Source organism: Crassostrea angulata, chromosome 2 (genome assembly GCF_025612915.1).
Source record: "Crassostrea angulata isolate pt1a10 chromosome 2, ASM2561291v2, whole genome shotgun sequence".
NCBI lineage: Eukaryota > Metazoa > Mollusca > Bivalvia > Ostreida > Ostreidae > Magallana > Magallana angulata.
In genome coordinates this window covers 5,849,540-5,866,256 of record NC_069112.1, presented here as the reverse complement: position 1 = coordinate 5,866,256, position 16,717 = coordinate 5,849,540, and the positions used below count along the sequence as shown (strand labels likewise).

General features: G+C 35.2%; 1 protein-coding gene across 1 annotated transcript; it reads left to right on the top strand.

Moving 5' to 3' along the window:
* The first annotated feature begins 12,997 nt into the window (after positions 1 to 12,997).
* Positions 12,998 to 15,413, top strand: LOC128172028 (uncharacterized). Its single transcript, XM_052837794.1, has 4 exons — positions 12,998 to 13,012; positions 13,130 to 13,644; positions 13,934 to 13,995; positions 14,094 to 15,413. Exons 1-4 carry the CDS (start codon positions 12,998 to 13,000, stop codon positions 14,570 to 14,572), a joined length of 1,071 nt encoding a protein of 356 aa, XP_052693754.1. The 3' UTR covers positions 14,573 to 15,413.
* Positions 15,414 to 16,717: the final 1,304 nt, after the last annotated feature.

The window sequence follows — 16,717 nt, the reverse complement described above, 5'->3', positions numbered from 1 at the left end:
ACAATATAACTATTGCCCACATTCCCATTTGATGATTGATGTGTTTGACGAGGAGAAACATAACCTTGTGGTAATGTCAGGGCTGGGGTATTGTCCAATTATCTGCCCAGGGGACAGTCAAAAATCAACCAGGGTTAAGGGAATAGCAAAGCATGGGCCATAAGCCGGTAATTAACATGAATACATTGGTGAGTTCGCATTTTGCACACATTTGATGATAGGTGTGAATTGTATTTTGATAGCAGGTACAAAATGTTCTCAACATGGGGCAATAACACAACTACATTTTACCTATGTTTTATAACCCCATTTTAAAAAGTTACATTCTGTATTTCAAAGGTGAATTGTAAATAAGAACAAACTGAAGATATGTGTCACATTTGAAAAACAGTGTTAACTAAGTTATAGTGATCTGTGTGTAAAGAGGGAGAGAGAAAGAGAGGGAATAAGATCTAAAGAGTAATATTACATTTACATGTTCAGTAGAAAAAACAAAGAAAGTATGAGAGAGAGAGAGAGAGAGAGAGAGAGAGAGAGAGAGAGAGAGAGAAAGTACATATCTGAGAAGTAAGGTAAATGATGAGAGAGAGAGAATAAGATCTAAAGAGAAATATTTCATGTACAGGTTTAGTAGAGAAAATCAGGGGGAATTTTTAAGCAAAGAAAGAGAGAGAGAGAGGAGAAAGAGAGAAGAGGGGGAGAGAGAAGGACATTAGTACCTGTTTGACAGAACAAATCTAAGAGAGAAGAGAGGGAGTAAGATATAAAGAGTAAAATTACATATACAGTGCTCCAAGTCACAATTGCTATCAGGTCGCTAAATGGCGACCAACAATTTTTTTAGGTCGCCATTTCAGAATTTATGGTCACCATCAAAAAATAATTCACTCGCCATAATAACTGATAATAATTTTATAAACAAGTTAAATATGAAACAAATAATAAAGACTCCTGTATATACAGTAACATATATCCTTTATTACACTTTAACAAATTGACAATTTAAAATATGCAGCCAGCAGGATTGGAGGCCTACTCTTGTGGAAGTTGGATGGCATTTGGTCATCCTGAGTATTTAACAGTACGTTTCTGAGAAAACCAGCGTTCAACAACGGCATTAGGTTTAAATTCCTCAATAGGAGGACCTTCACTGCTAATTTATTCTAATCAGTGCCTCCACAGTAGTGGGATCTAAACAGCTACGAACATCACTCCTTATGCGGTTGACAGCACTGATGACAGCACTGATGGTTCTCTCACACTGGGCACTGCTCACTGGATTTACCATGAGGATTCTCACTAAATGCAAGATGTTAGTCTACATTCCAGCAACGCTTGCTTCAAGCTAACATTTATTCAAACATTACATTGACCCAGAGTTAATTTTTAACCGGGTTTTCCAACGGAAAAATCCGGTTATTAAAATGGTGAAAATGGCGGGCGGGTGGGCGGGCGGCTCCCAAAAGGGTACCCTCATTGTACGGATAACCCCTCCTACAAACTTGTTCTTTTGCAAATCAATTGTACATATATCAGAGGTGTGCATATTGCTAGGATTTTGATTTCTGATTATTTATCGAAAAAATACAGCTTTTGAACTTAGTCATTTTTTGGCAAAATATTTCACATAGGGTACCCTCATTGTAGGAATAACTCCTCCTACAGTTCTCAAGATAGGAAGTTGTTCTTTTGCAGATCAATTGTACTTATATTCGAGGTATGCATATTGCTAGGATTTTGATTTCTGATAATTTATAAAAAAAATTAAATAATACCAGCTTTTGAATTTAGTCAATTTTTGGCAAAATGTTGCATATAGGGTACCCTCATTGTACGGATAACTCCTCCTACAATTTTCAAGATAGGAAGTTGTTCTTTTGCAGATCAATTGTACATTTATCAGAGGTGTGCATATTGCTAGGATTTTGATTTCTGATTATTTATGAAAAAAATACTAGCTTTTGAACTTAGTCATTTTTTGGCAAAATGTTGCATATAGGGTACTCCATTTCACTGGATATGGGTTGACATGGATTATGGATACAGTTCACATAAAAGAAAACCCTGTTTGCTGTCACATTGACAGCTTTTCACTTGTTTGTTAGTTTCGATCCTGATTACGATGAATTTCGATCCTGATCACGACAAAGAGCTAGAGCCACGAAACATCAAAATGTGCCTTAAAATTTTCACAAAACTCAAGTTTGAAACAATACAAATTGTAATTACTTATAATGTAGGGCACAATATTCTGCTTCTATGCATATGAAATTTTTCCACTTCGGCCCCACCGTTTAGCACATGCGCATCATCAAACATACTATGATCGTTAAAAATAGCTGAAAATTGTAGATTTTACTGCAGTATTTCCTAAATTTGAATGTGGCCACACTTCAGTACCTCTTTGAAACTTTAAAAACTGAGAGATATTGCATAAATGCTTCTGCCTGCAAAATTTCGTAGAGGTACTCAAGTGTGGCCAATATGTATTTTACAAATTTTGAAAATTTTAGTAACAGAAAATAAAACAGACCACTCTATTTCAGGGTAATTATTTGCTTCCTGAAAGCTGAAAGCTCAAGTGAGCTATTCTGATCACACTTTGTCTGTCGTCCGTCTGTCCGTCCGTCTGTCCGTAAACTTTTCACATTTTCAACATCTTCTCAAGAACTACTAGGCCAGTTTCAACCAAACTTGGCACAAATCATCCTTACGCAAAGGGGATTCAAAGTTGTGAAAATTAAGGGCTACACCCGTTTTCAAGGGGAGATAATTAGAAATTAATGAAAAATTTCGAGAAATTTTCAAAAATCAAAAAGCATCCTCAGGTAGTGTAGATTCAAAGTTGTGAAATTCATGACCCCCGGGGGTAGGGTGGGGCCACAATGGGGGGTCGAAGTTTAACATAGGAATATATAGAGTAAATCTTTAAAAATCTTCTTCTCAGAAACTGAACAGCCAAGAAAGCTGAAACTTGTGTGGAAGCATCCTCAGGTAGTGTAGATTCAAAGTTGTGAAATTCATGACCCCCGGGGGTAGGGTGGGGCCACAATGGGGGGTCGAAGTTTAACATAGGAATATATAGAGTAAATCTTTAAAAATCTTCTTCTCAGAAACTGAACAGCCAAGAAAGCTGAAACTTGTGTGGAAGCATCCTCAGGTAGTGTAGATTCAAAGTTGTGAAATTCATTATCCCCGGGGATAGGGTGGGGCCAAAGTGGGGGGTCGAAATTTTACATAGGAATATATAGAGTAAATCTTTAAAAATCTTCTTTTCAGAAACTAAACAGCCAGGAAAGCTGAAACTTGTGTGGAAGCATCATCAGGTAGTGTAGATTCAAAGTTGTGAAAATCATGATCCCCGGGGGTAGGGTGGGGCCACAATGGGGGGTCGAAATTTTACATAGGAATATATTGAGTAAATCTTTAAAAATCTTCTTCTCAGAAACTAAACAGCCAGGAAAGCTGAAACTTGTGTGGAAGCATCCTCAGGTAGTGTAGATTCAAGGTTGTGAAAATCTTGATCCCTGGGGGTAGGGTGAGGCCACATTGGGGGGGGGGTAAAATTTTACATAGAAATACATGTATATAGAGTAAATCTTTAAAAACCTTCTTCTCAGAAACTAATCAGCCAAGAAAGCTGAAACTTGTGTGGAAGCATCCTCAATCAGTGTAGATTCAAAGTTGTGAAAACCATGATCCCTGGGGGTAGGGTGGGGCACAATGGGGGTCGAAGTTTTACATAGGAATATATAGAGTAAATCTTTAAAAATCTTCTTCTCAGAAACTTATCAGCCAGGAAAGCTGAAACTTTTGTGGAAGTATCTTCAGGTAGTGTAGATTCAAAGTTGTGAAAATCATGATCTCTGGGGGTAGGTTGAGGCCACATGGGGGGGGGGGGGGGGGTGGGGGTGTTAAAGTTTTACATAGGAATATATAAAGTAAATCTTGAAAAATCTTCTTCTCAGAAACTAATCAGCAAGATGATTCTTTATAATTGTTAAAACTTTGGCTCCAGGACAATACTTCGGCCACACAAGAAGGTTCAGAGTTTGATGTAGCTAAATATCCTATATATAAACGATTGTAAAGGATCTTTTTGAGAACTGCAATACTCAACATGTGATATGACTATAAAATTGAAGCAGGCAGCTATTTTTTCATTAGAATCTTTTTGTATTACTGTATTGAGTTATTGCCCTTGATTTATTGATTCTTGATTATTTTAATTAATGCATCCACTGTTAACCAATTATTGTGATGATTATTTTTATACAATAATAAATATTCAATGTATATAAGTTGTTCTGCATAAGAAGTTCTGGGTTAGGCCGGATTAGTTTGTTTATTTTTGATTTCCAATTTTTAGATACTATGAATTATTTAAGGCCGGCACATATATAAGGACAGTGCCTATTGCATTAAGATGAGGGACTGTTTGGGGTTAAACTTAAATAGGTATGGATAGATTAAGTGTGTGAACATCCCTGCTCTATCTAATCTACGTGTTTTCTAACCTTTGATACAAAGTGTGAGGTCATTCCTGCCCTGTATCGCATTAATACAAGTGTGCAGTCATACCTGCTTGTATTGGTGGTGGTTGCGGCGGAGCACTAGTGTGTCATCCCTGCTGGTGTTCAGGCCTTTCTAGCGCAAGTGTGTGGAACTCCCTGTTTGCGTTAGGTTGAGCTGTTGGCGTAAGTGTGCGGTAATCCCTGCCTGCTTGCGTAAACGTTGGTACCTGTTGAGTTGTGTAGGTGTGCGGTCATCCCTGCCTGCGTAACGTGTGCAGGAGCGGTGATTAAAGTCTGCTCTTGTAAATACTGGCAGCAATTAGGGCTATCCGAGTTCCAAGGGGGAACATGGATTTTATTTATACAGAATCTACATGTATTATTGTATATTGTCCAGATTATTTGTATTATGACTCCATTAAGCTGACTTTATCATACCTATTGTTCCTCAGGTGAGCGATGTGGCCCATGGGCCTCTTGTTTTGAAATAGCAGAATTTAATTAATGATGATAAAGAATTATTTGTGATTATTTACAAAATCATCATTTTATTAAATGTTTGAGGAAGAAATGCATATAAACTGAACTTTAACATGTTTTATCTAGTAATTTTATACTGTGTATTCATGCTTATATCGTGCATCATCAATGACGTCATAGTTTGACGTTTGCGACGTCAGATGAATCTGTACATGGAATCTTGAGTTTTTTTCAGTATTTTGCCAATAGAATTTACCAGTAAAGTCTGCATTTTTTAAAAAGCACCTAAGTACCACGGTATTATTCAATTGCAGTAGAACATGAGATACATGAACATTGCTAACAAACAGAAAAAAAATTAAATTATGGCAAAGTTAACATTGTACGTACGTAAGTAAATATATATTCCTATACCTTTATGTAGAATAAGCGATAGCATGTATAAGTGGCTAGTTGTGGGTTTTTTGTCAAACGGTGAAATGCATTAAACGAAAGGAAAGATGCAAGCGATTTTTTACACAAGTACGTGTTCCTGAATACCGCGTGAGAAAGACAGTCGACATCACGTGTAAACATGTACATGTACATATATTTGATTAACTTAACTTATTCCGTCAAAAAACTTGATTGTTTAATTCCTAATTACAGCTGCAATTGAATATTAAGCCATCGTCCCTTGCATAAAAACATTTTGCCAATGAATACGTCTTTTCTTTATCAGCCACCTGTTGATCAGTGTTGATTCGTCGCGTGGTCAATGCCGTTACATGCAGTTACACTCCTTTCTCAAAGATCGATTGTGTCCGTTTCGATGAAGACGGCTTTTGGTATACACTGCTTAGAATACATTATCAGCATGTACACTATACAGAAGTCTAATCCTAATTGCGATGTCTTTGTTGATAATTTGTCCAATAAAATAAAAAAAAAACGCCCTAAATATATGTACATCGGTGACTTACTTTTGCCTATAAAATTCTCGATTGAAATTATCTTCGATTATTTTATGCGTATTAAATCTAAATAAAGTTTTTCTTGTATGGCAAATAGAAAAAAATCAGATTGCCGGGCCCTTTCTTTAAAAAAAACAACAACGATGAGTACAGAGAGATTTAAAACGGTATTTGTTTCCATTCAACCCTCCTCCCTTCCCTACCCTCTGAAAAAATCGATTTACGGCCGAGTTCATGACAAATCTATGTATATGATAACACAAATTCTACATGCTTGATATGAATTCAACAATTTCAAGACAATTTTACGACATTATTTATGTGCTACTTCTTGATGTTTTAAATAAAAATGTTCATTTTAACCCACATCCTCTCTCTCTCTCTCTCTCTCTCTCTCTCTCTCTCTCTCTCTCTCTCTCTCTGAAATATGATCTTAATTTTCAAGACATGTATGGATAGCTAATCACTTGTAACAATTCTCAAAAGAAATGAATTTCACTAGAAAAAATTAAATGTAAATGAATAGACGTTATGGCATTTATAAGGAATAATTACCTCATAAAAATATTTTTAAAGAAATCGATATTCTTTTTTCATTTAATTAATGAACATTAAAACACTGCTGTAATGTCATTCCCTTGTTCCAGCAGTCAAAAATTATACTTGTGACAGTCCGATATATTAGAGAGCTTCTTAATATCAGACCATTATCAGTGGTTACAACACTGTTATTCTTTAAAATCGGGCTGTCTTGGGAATCAACAATGATATTCAATTAAGTACTATATATGCCTCAAACACTTCTGTATGAAAAAATATCACAGTTCTCGGCCCTATAACGGGCCTCGAAACTGTTTTATATTATTTCATACAGAACTGCTTTCGGCATACTAGTATATCCATTACATAAACATGGTCGCTAAAAGGTTTTATTGTTCACTTGAACAGTTCGTGAACGGTGAGCGCACAGTGAGTGCACTCTAAACGAACGGTGAGTGCACGCTGAGCCGAATTTGGATAGCACTTATGAATGATGAATTATGAGCGAACGCAGAGCGCAAACACAAGCGCAAAGTGAACGGTGAACGATATATGTACTGTCTCTATGTGAACGCAAGAAGAACGATTTATTCGGAGTGCCCCGGGAGGTATTGTTACATTGTGTTTCGTTGGTAATCAGGAAATAACAACAATGAACTACATGTTTGTATTGTTATAAGCCTAAATATAATATAATCTGACTAAACAATAAGTGAACACTAAACGAACGCAGTGAGTGCAAGGCGAAATCTTTGTGAACGCACGGTGGGCGTTTTGTGAACGATGAGCGGGAACGGAGCGGAGAGCGCAAGTGAACGCACGGTGAGCGCACATGAACGCACGGTGAGCCCACGGGAAAATGGGAAAATAAAACATTTAAAAGGACTGAACCCTGGCATCTAACTGCTGTAAAGCGCCAGGATTGGGTGAAAATATCGAAGCCTTTAAACAAGTAAAACAATCATGTAGAATAATGTACACAGACTGTTACAGTAATGCATCAAAATTCGAGATTACATATATCTCTATTAAATTCAATTACCGTATCTCTGTCATATTTATATATTTATTTTTAATAATTTGTGATTGCACTGGTAGAATTCAATGATTAATCCACAGTTATACACTGCGCATCATCAGCATTACTTCATGCAGTTTCAAATTGCAGAAAAAAGAACTTTTAATACACCGACATATTTAAATGTACCGCCGTTATATTGACCTTCAGCACTGGTCCCTGTAATATTTTTTAAACTTTATTGTAATAAGCTTTTCATGGTATTTTTATCAATAAATTTATTTTCATAAATTAATTATAATGTCGACATGATAATTTTATTTGTTTTTTGTTTATTTTATTAGATTCAAGTCATACGTAGTTTTATCATTTCATGACGTTACTTAACAAAAATGACGTCTGTTCTACATTTTTCATCAAAACAATGCCATATTGTAAACTCCGTTTATAAAAAAGTATGATAGATATCGAAAAAAGAAAAAACAGTTATGAAAAGCTAAGATTCTACCCTATATTTTACCAAAATATGGTAATTTTTAATGGTAGGGCAATTTGTTATGCTTCGTGGCTTTAGCTCTTTCGATCCCGAGACGATCGCATTTCCAAATTTTCTCGGTCGCGAAAATGCGAGTTACTATGAAATTTTGGTCACAGAATTGAAATTTTAGTCGCAACTTGGAGCACTGATATACATGTTTAGTACAGAAAATCAAGAACAAATTGTAAGCAGAGAAAGTCTGTGTGTGTGCACCTGTGTATGTGAGAGAGAGGGAGAGAGAGAGAATTAACATACCCGGTAGATGCAAAGTACATGTTTGAGAGTAAGCAGTATTTGATATAGTGTATGTAGATTTTTACGAGCTTGAAAAAGGTTAAGAAATGAATTAAGAAAAAAATCAGACACTATATATACATAAATAAACCAAAAAATGTGGATCAACATATTAAACATTGTATCATTTAAATGTGTATATTTGTCATGGTGTGTAATTTTGAGTAACGTGTTTTAGAGTTATCTCATGCCAGATGACAATTAATTAGCGAGGGTCAGTCTACTCTCCTAATTATCCCCAATTAGTCAATGTAATTGTTCTGAGTAATTATCATGAGTACTGTGCCTCACTTTCATTGATTATCTTTTAGAATATAAATACAGTTAGAAATTTATTCAATTCAGTCAGAAACTTTCGACCGCTACCTCATGTTGCTTATGTCTTTATACTGACTATCTAGTTGACTGTCCACCAGTCTGTCAGTAAGACTAAGCAACATTGAGCTAAATTTCAATCTGACTCATTTCGGCCGCTACCTCATGTCGCTTATGTCTCCATACTGACTATCTAGTTGACTGTCCATCAGTCTGTCAGTAAGACTTAGCAACATCGAGCTAAATTTCAATCTGACTCATTTCGGCCGCTACCTCATGTTGCTTATGTCTCCATACTGACTATCTAGTTGACTGTCCATCAGTCTGTCAGTAAGACTAAACAACATCGAGCTAAATTTCAGTCAGACTCTTTCGGCCACTATCTCATGTTGCTTATGTCTTCACACTGACTATCTAGTTGACTGTCCACCAGTCCGTCAGTAGACTAAGCAACATTGAGTTAAATTCATTCTGACTCATTTGGTTTTTTTAAGAAATATTTATTTTTATCCTGTTCTTTTGACTTTATTCTATTTGATTATTGTTGATATTTTATAAGTTAATTAAAATCACTTGATCAATGAATTGTGAAACCTGCCTTCGAGTTATAGCTCTATGCATATTCGACTTAGAGGTCAATTTAAGCCTATTGACTAGGCTGACCCCCTGTCTCTTGGGTTGGGCCTATACAAGTTAGTTCCCCTTATTCTATAGTGCCCTTTCCCCTCGGTGACAGATGCATATGTTTAAAGGGACTTGGACACGATTTGACTTAAAATTTTCAAAGAACTGGGTACGGTAAATATAACAAATTGGCCCTATTGAAATGTGAAAAATCAAACACTTGCAATCTGTAATCTATCCGCTGAAATAATTCGGGTAGGATACCGCGTGTATGGAAATTACAGTCGTTTGGCAAAATTCACGAGCGTTTGGTAATTGTAGAATCCAAAACCGGACCTCGGTTACGGGTTTTCGCGAAATCTAGGCGTTTTTGTCATGTTTATTCTAATATTTCTACAAGGCCGCATTCGAGTACATGTACAAAAAATTCAGAGAATTACAATTTAAGTATGCTGATTTTAAATAACACAGAAAAAATTATGTACAAGACTGCGGCCACTTTCGTTTTCAATGTTTTTTTAATTCAAAAGATAAGCACGAAATGCAAGTGTATGTTGATTCTAACGCTTTTACATCGCAATATTACAAAAAAATAAACGCATTTTTTAAAAATATATAATTATAATGTCATTAAATAATTAAATTGAAAAACATAATAATATAGTACATGTAAAACACATTATCTAATTTTTTTTAAAAACATCTAATACTAGTATATGCCGATTTTATAACTTGGCATTTCTTGTCAAGTTGTGTATAAATTCTGATATAATATATTTCTATAAGAATAAATACATTAAATGTATAACGAATGTATAAAGAAAAGCGATTTTCATGAGTCCCAAATTTTCCTCTACTTTTAAAATGTGTTTGCTACGTATAGTAGTAGGCCTAATTATAATTATAACGTTCTCTTTGTAACGTCGTACACCGTAGAAATGACGTAATATGTGTAAACAAATGACGTCATAAAATATCGGGCAGCTGATCGAGAAAGAAGCTAGAAAAAGAAGCAAGATTTATCTACGCAAATTGAAAATGTGACATTGTTCACTTGTTTCAGGTAAGACATTTTCACTATCAGTGTATAATCAATTGATAAAATAGGATTGTGTAGGTACATGTAGTATACTTGTATATTTTATGAGATAGAGAGAGAGAGAGAGAGAGAGAGAGAGAGAGAGAGATATTTTGCTCTCTAAACCATATTGTATTTTCTTTATTTCCATTTTTTTCATACTGATATGTAGTTGTTTTACGTTAAACAACAATTATAGTACAGAAAAAATATATTACACACAAACAGCACTTATTAACATAAGATTCAGCATTCAAGCACACCAAGGACTATCTCGCATTATGATCTCAAAAAACCTACATACAAACTCTGTAGGTCGTTTTAATTCCACGGTGTTAAAATTTCATGATTTCTCAAAAAGTACCAATCGCAATGGTTTTAATTTCACGCTCCAAGAAAACCAGTTGATCAAAGTATAAGCATTAACACGTTAAAAAACTTAGAATTTACGGAAAAATGATAAATCGCGAACATAGTGAAATTAAAACCATAGTGATTATTTGCCAATCTACAATACACAAACCCGAAACTGAAAATAATTTATATGAATGCAGTGTGCAGAGATCGATTGATTTCATATTTTGAAATATAAATTTCACAGTATATCTTTTTAAGTACACTCTTTGTCTTGAATTAAAAAAAAAAATCGTTCCATGTTATGATTTCAAACCTACCTCTACATCTACGCATTTAAAAACAACGCTGTACGTTGGTCCAGTCATATTCAAGTCTTCATGTGCTCTGTATTTTTTAATTCTTATTACATTATTGGACAGGAAATTTGTTGTAAAACTTGTACACTTCTTTTAAACTTAAACATATATCAGCTCTATAAGTATTTACTTTAAAAAGCGGAAAATCGTATCAAGTTCAGATTTATTACTGTTTCAATTCCGGATTTTTAGAACTTATTTATCAGACACTGTGGTTTCATTAATATTCAAAGGTATCAATTTTCGTGGATAAAGTGAAAATCACAGTTTCAAGGATACTTGAATTCGTGGCCAATGACCCTACCAATACAAAATGTTAATAGAAATTGCACTTCAATGAAGACTTAATTTCGTGGATCAATTTAATAACGAAATCCACGAAAATTGGTATTCAATAAATATTGATGAAACCACAGTACTGTAGATTCCTTAGTTTTCGCGAGTACTTATTTCCGCGATTCAATCGTTTTCAATCAAATCGTGAGAATATTAAATTCTGAATGCCGAATTTTTATCAGTTTCATGTAATTTACATCTGTCCGAAAAAGAAAAGTGATTTTTCAAAATCCGCGAGATGTGGCTAAATTCTCTCGATTTTACGCGAATTTTAATTCCTCGCGTTTAATTCGGAATGATTTCTTAATTCTCATATAGTTAGTATACATTGGAACTGCATTCCCACTGAAATTAAAATCAAATTAATAAAACATTTCTCAAATATATGAATGTACCAAAAATCATACATGTAAGTTTTAAATTTATACATAAAAACGGACGTCTATGTTTCAACTCAGCGTGTATCAACGTGTATTACGATCTTTTAAACTGGCCTCCTCTTCCCCAATGAAAGGCCCGTCAGTCCGTATATGTGGCAGTTTGTTATCTTGCGTTAGTTCTTGAAACTGCAAAGTTTTGTTATTCATTTATAAATGTGCATTATTTTAACACCAATACTAATACATTAAAATAAACATACATGTAGGCCAGTGATGTTATAAGTAATTTTTAGATGACTCCTTTATATATCGCATCGGAGGCCCATGGGCCACACTGTTGACCTGAACAATGCCCATATACCATGTTTATAAAATACACTATATAGTATACAACTTAATCAATTTTAGATGCAAAAATGCCTGGAGATGGTCCAAAGTCATATCCATGCTGTCTTTGCAAGCGTCGCACGATTCCTTCTGAAAGAGTTGCTATTAAAGCAGAACATTTAAAACTTTTAGAGAGACGCTTTTGTGTATCGGCACAAAATGGCGATTTCCTTTGTTCTAAATGTAGATTAAAATGCTACAGAGAAGAAAACAAGTTGAAAAATTTGGAATGCATTGCAGTGTATAAGACTCAAGATGATTACGAACCTCCAATCAAAAAAGCCAGAAGCATACAGCAGTCCTCCTCAAGTCCTTCATCTGTTACCCTTGATTTACCAACGACCAGCAAAAGCCATGCATATTGCTTTGTGTGTAAAAGGCCTGGGCCGAAAATCATCGTTGTTCCACCTACTCCACGTTTCGACGTATATATACGTAAGGGCATTTTTGTTCCAGCGGGAGTTAGGTGCTGCCCTGTGCATTTAGACGGCGAACAGTTTACGGACGATGCATTAGATAAAATAAAACCAGTCAGCAATGAAGTCAACTTGAGCAAGACAAACATCAAACTTTTGTTGGAAAATGGCAGGTCTTTTGTGATTGAAAGAACAAATTATAGACTTGATTTTGACCACACACATGCATTAACAGATGAAGACTACCTCACCCTCACAGGCATCTCAAAGACAGAGTTTGATATTTTGATGACTTACGTCGATTGCTGCAATCTTCGAGAAACAACAAGAAGTGTAAGGACATGTGTAGCCATTCTGTTGATTAAACTTCGATGTGGATTGAGCAACAACCTTCTCGCAACGCTTTTCGCAATGAAAAAACACCAGGTATTGACTTAAAGTATTATTCATATCAATGTGTTAATAAGAGAATTTTTATTTTATTTTTGATAGACTGTTTATTTGAACTTTGATTAATTAAACTGCATTTTCTAACTTTGATAGGCTACAAAAGCATTGAAGTCAAGATTTGTTCCAGAATTTTTAGGATTCCCCCACATTGAAAGAGAGGTGATAGAGAGTCACACTCGACCGCTGGCCAAGGAACTGTTTACCAGGACCATGACAGAGAACCCCGCCATACTTGTTCTCGACGGAACATATATTTATGTGCAGAAAAGTGGGAACTTTTCATTTTCGAGACGATCCTACAGCCTACACAAACACAGGCCTTTGGTAAAGCTTATGCTTGTCGTCACAACTACTGGGTACATTGTTTCGGTGCTAGGTCCGTATCTAGCCGATTCGAAGAACAGCGACGCAAATATTCTTAATCACATGATCAGGCCAAATGCTGAACAAATGAAAGAGTGGGTCAGAGAAGGTGATATCTTCGTTGTGGACAGGGGTTTCAGGGACTCGGGTGAAATACTAAACGACCTTGGTATAACTATGGAGATGCCCACGTTCCTACCTAAAGGGGCCACGCAGCTGCAGACCAAAGATGCCAATTGCTCGAGGCTTGTAACAAAGGTAATTAAAACTTAACGGTAATCATTTTTTTTTACTTAATATGAATAAAAAAAATAATTTGACTCGTTTTATTATCATCATCAATAAATTGTTGACAGATCAGTTGGGTAGTCGAATCGGCGAATAGCAGACTGAAGACCTGGCGACTGCTTGATAAAACCCTCCCAAACACGCACATCCCAAGTATTGGAGATTATGCCCAAATCATTTGAGCATTATGCAACAAATTCAGGCCACCTCTTAGCAGCGGAACTTTTGAAAAAGATATTGAGATAGCCGCAAATTGAAAGTTTTGGCAAGGTCATCAAATGAACTTCAAACGCTCATAATTGACCAAGGTAAGTATTTTCAGACATCATACTATGTGATATTTAATCTGCAATTTCAATTTTGTCCAACAAAAATAGCTGAATCATACAATTTCTGAATATTACAGGACTAGATCGGAGATCATATAAATGGACGCCATTAGACGCATCAGAGGCATGTCCGTTATTCCCTCAACTGAGTGAGGATGAAATCCGGGAGCTGACTCTTGGTGTATACCAGGTTAAATTGGCCCGCTCTTACACCCAAGAACATTGTAGTCATGATGGAAGTTATGACATTCTTGTAAACAGTGACGTTCCAATGATCCTTTCTGCAAAAATACAGAGTCGCCACATCTCTGCCAAAAGCTACAAGCTTTGGATCAAGTACAGCTGCAGTATTGTTGAAGGGTGGTATTGCACATGTAAAAACGGAAGTAGAGTGGTGGGCATGTGTGCTCACATTACAAGTGTGATATGGTATCTTTCTTATATGCGACATGAAGCCAGCCCGTTCAAGGGCATTCCAAACTGGGCAGACACCATCGAGGATGCTTCAAGGATTCCAACAATTGACGAATCGGACAGTGATGACCCAGAGGAATAACAATTTTTATTATGCATCTAATTATTATCATTAATTATTTTAATCTTTTAAATCATTACTTCATCATTTGGGACATGCTCTGTGACACAGTGAAACGTTCCGTAGAACGCTTTGGGTCTGTTATACATGAATGTATGTTATCAATTTGTGCATTTCTTAATTGATTTTCCAAAATGTTTAATGCTTTTAATCAATATTTTACCCTAAAGAAAAGATCAACTGATTCATTTTTAATTCGCTTAATTGTGCATATTTTCTATCATAAATAATATATTAAAGTTCGCTTTAATTTTGTAAATTTTCTTTTTCTTTAGGGTGGGAGGGTCCGGTGAAGTTGAATGTTATAAACTGTGAAACCCTCTTCACTTTTAAAAAAGCCTATTCCAATAATTGACGACGAACCTCTTCACTTTTAAAACGCATATTCCAATAAAAGACATCGAAAAGAAAAACATGAGATAAGAAAAAACAGCCCATAGATTTCATTATTAATAGTTTAAAAAAGTTTGTCGCACATATCGTTTCACTATATATATATAAACAATACTTAGATTTATGAAAATGATATTGAAGATGAAATTTAACAGAAAGAAAATGAAATAAATAAAGAAGCCGATAATGATAATTATTGTTTTCCTTGAATTCGTTTATGACGTCAATATTTTAAATTCTGAAAGTACGTCATAACGTCATCGGAAAACTATAAACGACGCTATGTTTGAGGGACTATACAATGAAAGCGATTAAAGATATTCATAAAAAACAAACTGTTTCACAACCAGCATATTGTCAAGGTATCCCGTATTAAATTTTATTAATTTCGGTTACAGGGCCGATTTTGCCTCTTACCGTACCCAGTTCTTTTATTTTTCCATTTTCAATGTTTATACTGATAAATACAGAAGTTTATAAAGCCATGTCAAAATTTGAAACTCAAATATCAATTTATAAGCAAGATACAGAGTTTATAATTCTTTGTTTGTAAACAAAACTCGAATATTGTCATTTTTTACATATTCGTTGTACTGGTGTAAATTTCAATCAAATGTAACTTTCTTTTGTTGAAAATATTATTTAAGAAGATATTAAATTAGTTTAAATTGTTATTTACATGAGATTTTGTCTAAGAAATGGTAATTCTCTACATTACATTACAAGACTCGAGCTTTGTTGACATAACAATCAATTCTTACCTCTGTATCTCATTTGTAGCTTGACTTAAACATTTAATATTTTGGTCAATCATTTAAAATGCACCAATAAACCATTTTATACATAAAAAATAAGAATAAAATTTTTGATCTCAAATCGTGTCCAAGTCCCTTTAACAGAGTTACAGAGAGGAGAGAGAGAGAGATTACATGTCTAAGAGAAATAGAAAGATGCATATGTTTAACAGAGTTAGTCAGAGAAAGAGAGAGAGAGAGAAGGCAAATCTTGTGTCGGCCCTCATCTCTATAACTAAGTTATGGTGATGTGTGTGTGTGTGTGTGTGTGTGTGTGGGGGGGGGGGGGGGGGGGGTAAGATCTAAAGAGTAATATTATTGTATGTACATGTTTAGAGAAAGTCTGTTTGAGAGAGAGGGAGAACGAATGAGAGAAAGAGGAGAGAGAATGAGGTTAAGAGAGAAAAAAGATAGAAAAGAGGGATGATAGAAAGCAATATTACGTATAAGAAGAGAGAGAGAGAAAGATTACATGTCTGAGAGAATAAGTAAGATGCACATGTTTACATGTACAACAGTAAGTAGAGAGAGAGAGAGAGAGAGAGAGAGAGAGAGAGAGAGAGAGAGAGAGAGAGAGAGAGGGACTATATGTCTGAGGGAATAAGTAAGATGCACATCTTTACATATATAAGAGTAAGGAGAGAGAGAGAGAGAGAGGGTTTAGCAGTGAAAGTGTATAGCATTGAATGATTTATTTTTTACGTCTGCCGTTAGCAGACAAATTGATTAACGTGCGTTAGCGCGTTATGATAATTTGTCTGCTCATCTGACGCCAGTTATTGACATGATGACGTCAAAAGTAAATCATTCAATGCTTATATTTACATTCCCTTACTGATGAAATCAATTGTTTACTTAAATAAATCAATATAAATTGCAGATCACGGAGGGAGTAAATTAGTAACAGCAAGAATAGCTG

Coding starts and splice junctions, on each gene's coding strand:
- LOC128172028 (XM_052837794.1), top strand. Junction 13,645..13,933: donor AAAGATGCCAATTGCTCGAG/GCTTGTAACAAA, acceptor ATATTGAGATAG/CCGCAAATTGAAAGTTTTGG. Junction 13,996..14,093: donor AACGCTCATAATTGACCAAG/GTAAGTATTTTC, acceptor TGAATATTACAG/GACTAGATCGGAGATCATAT.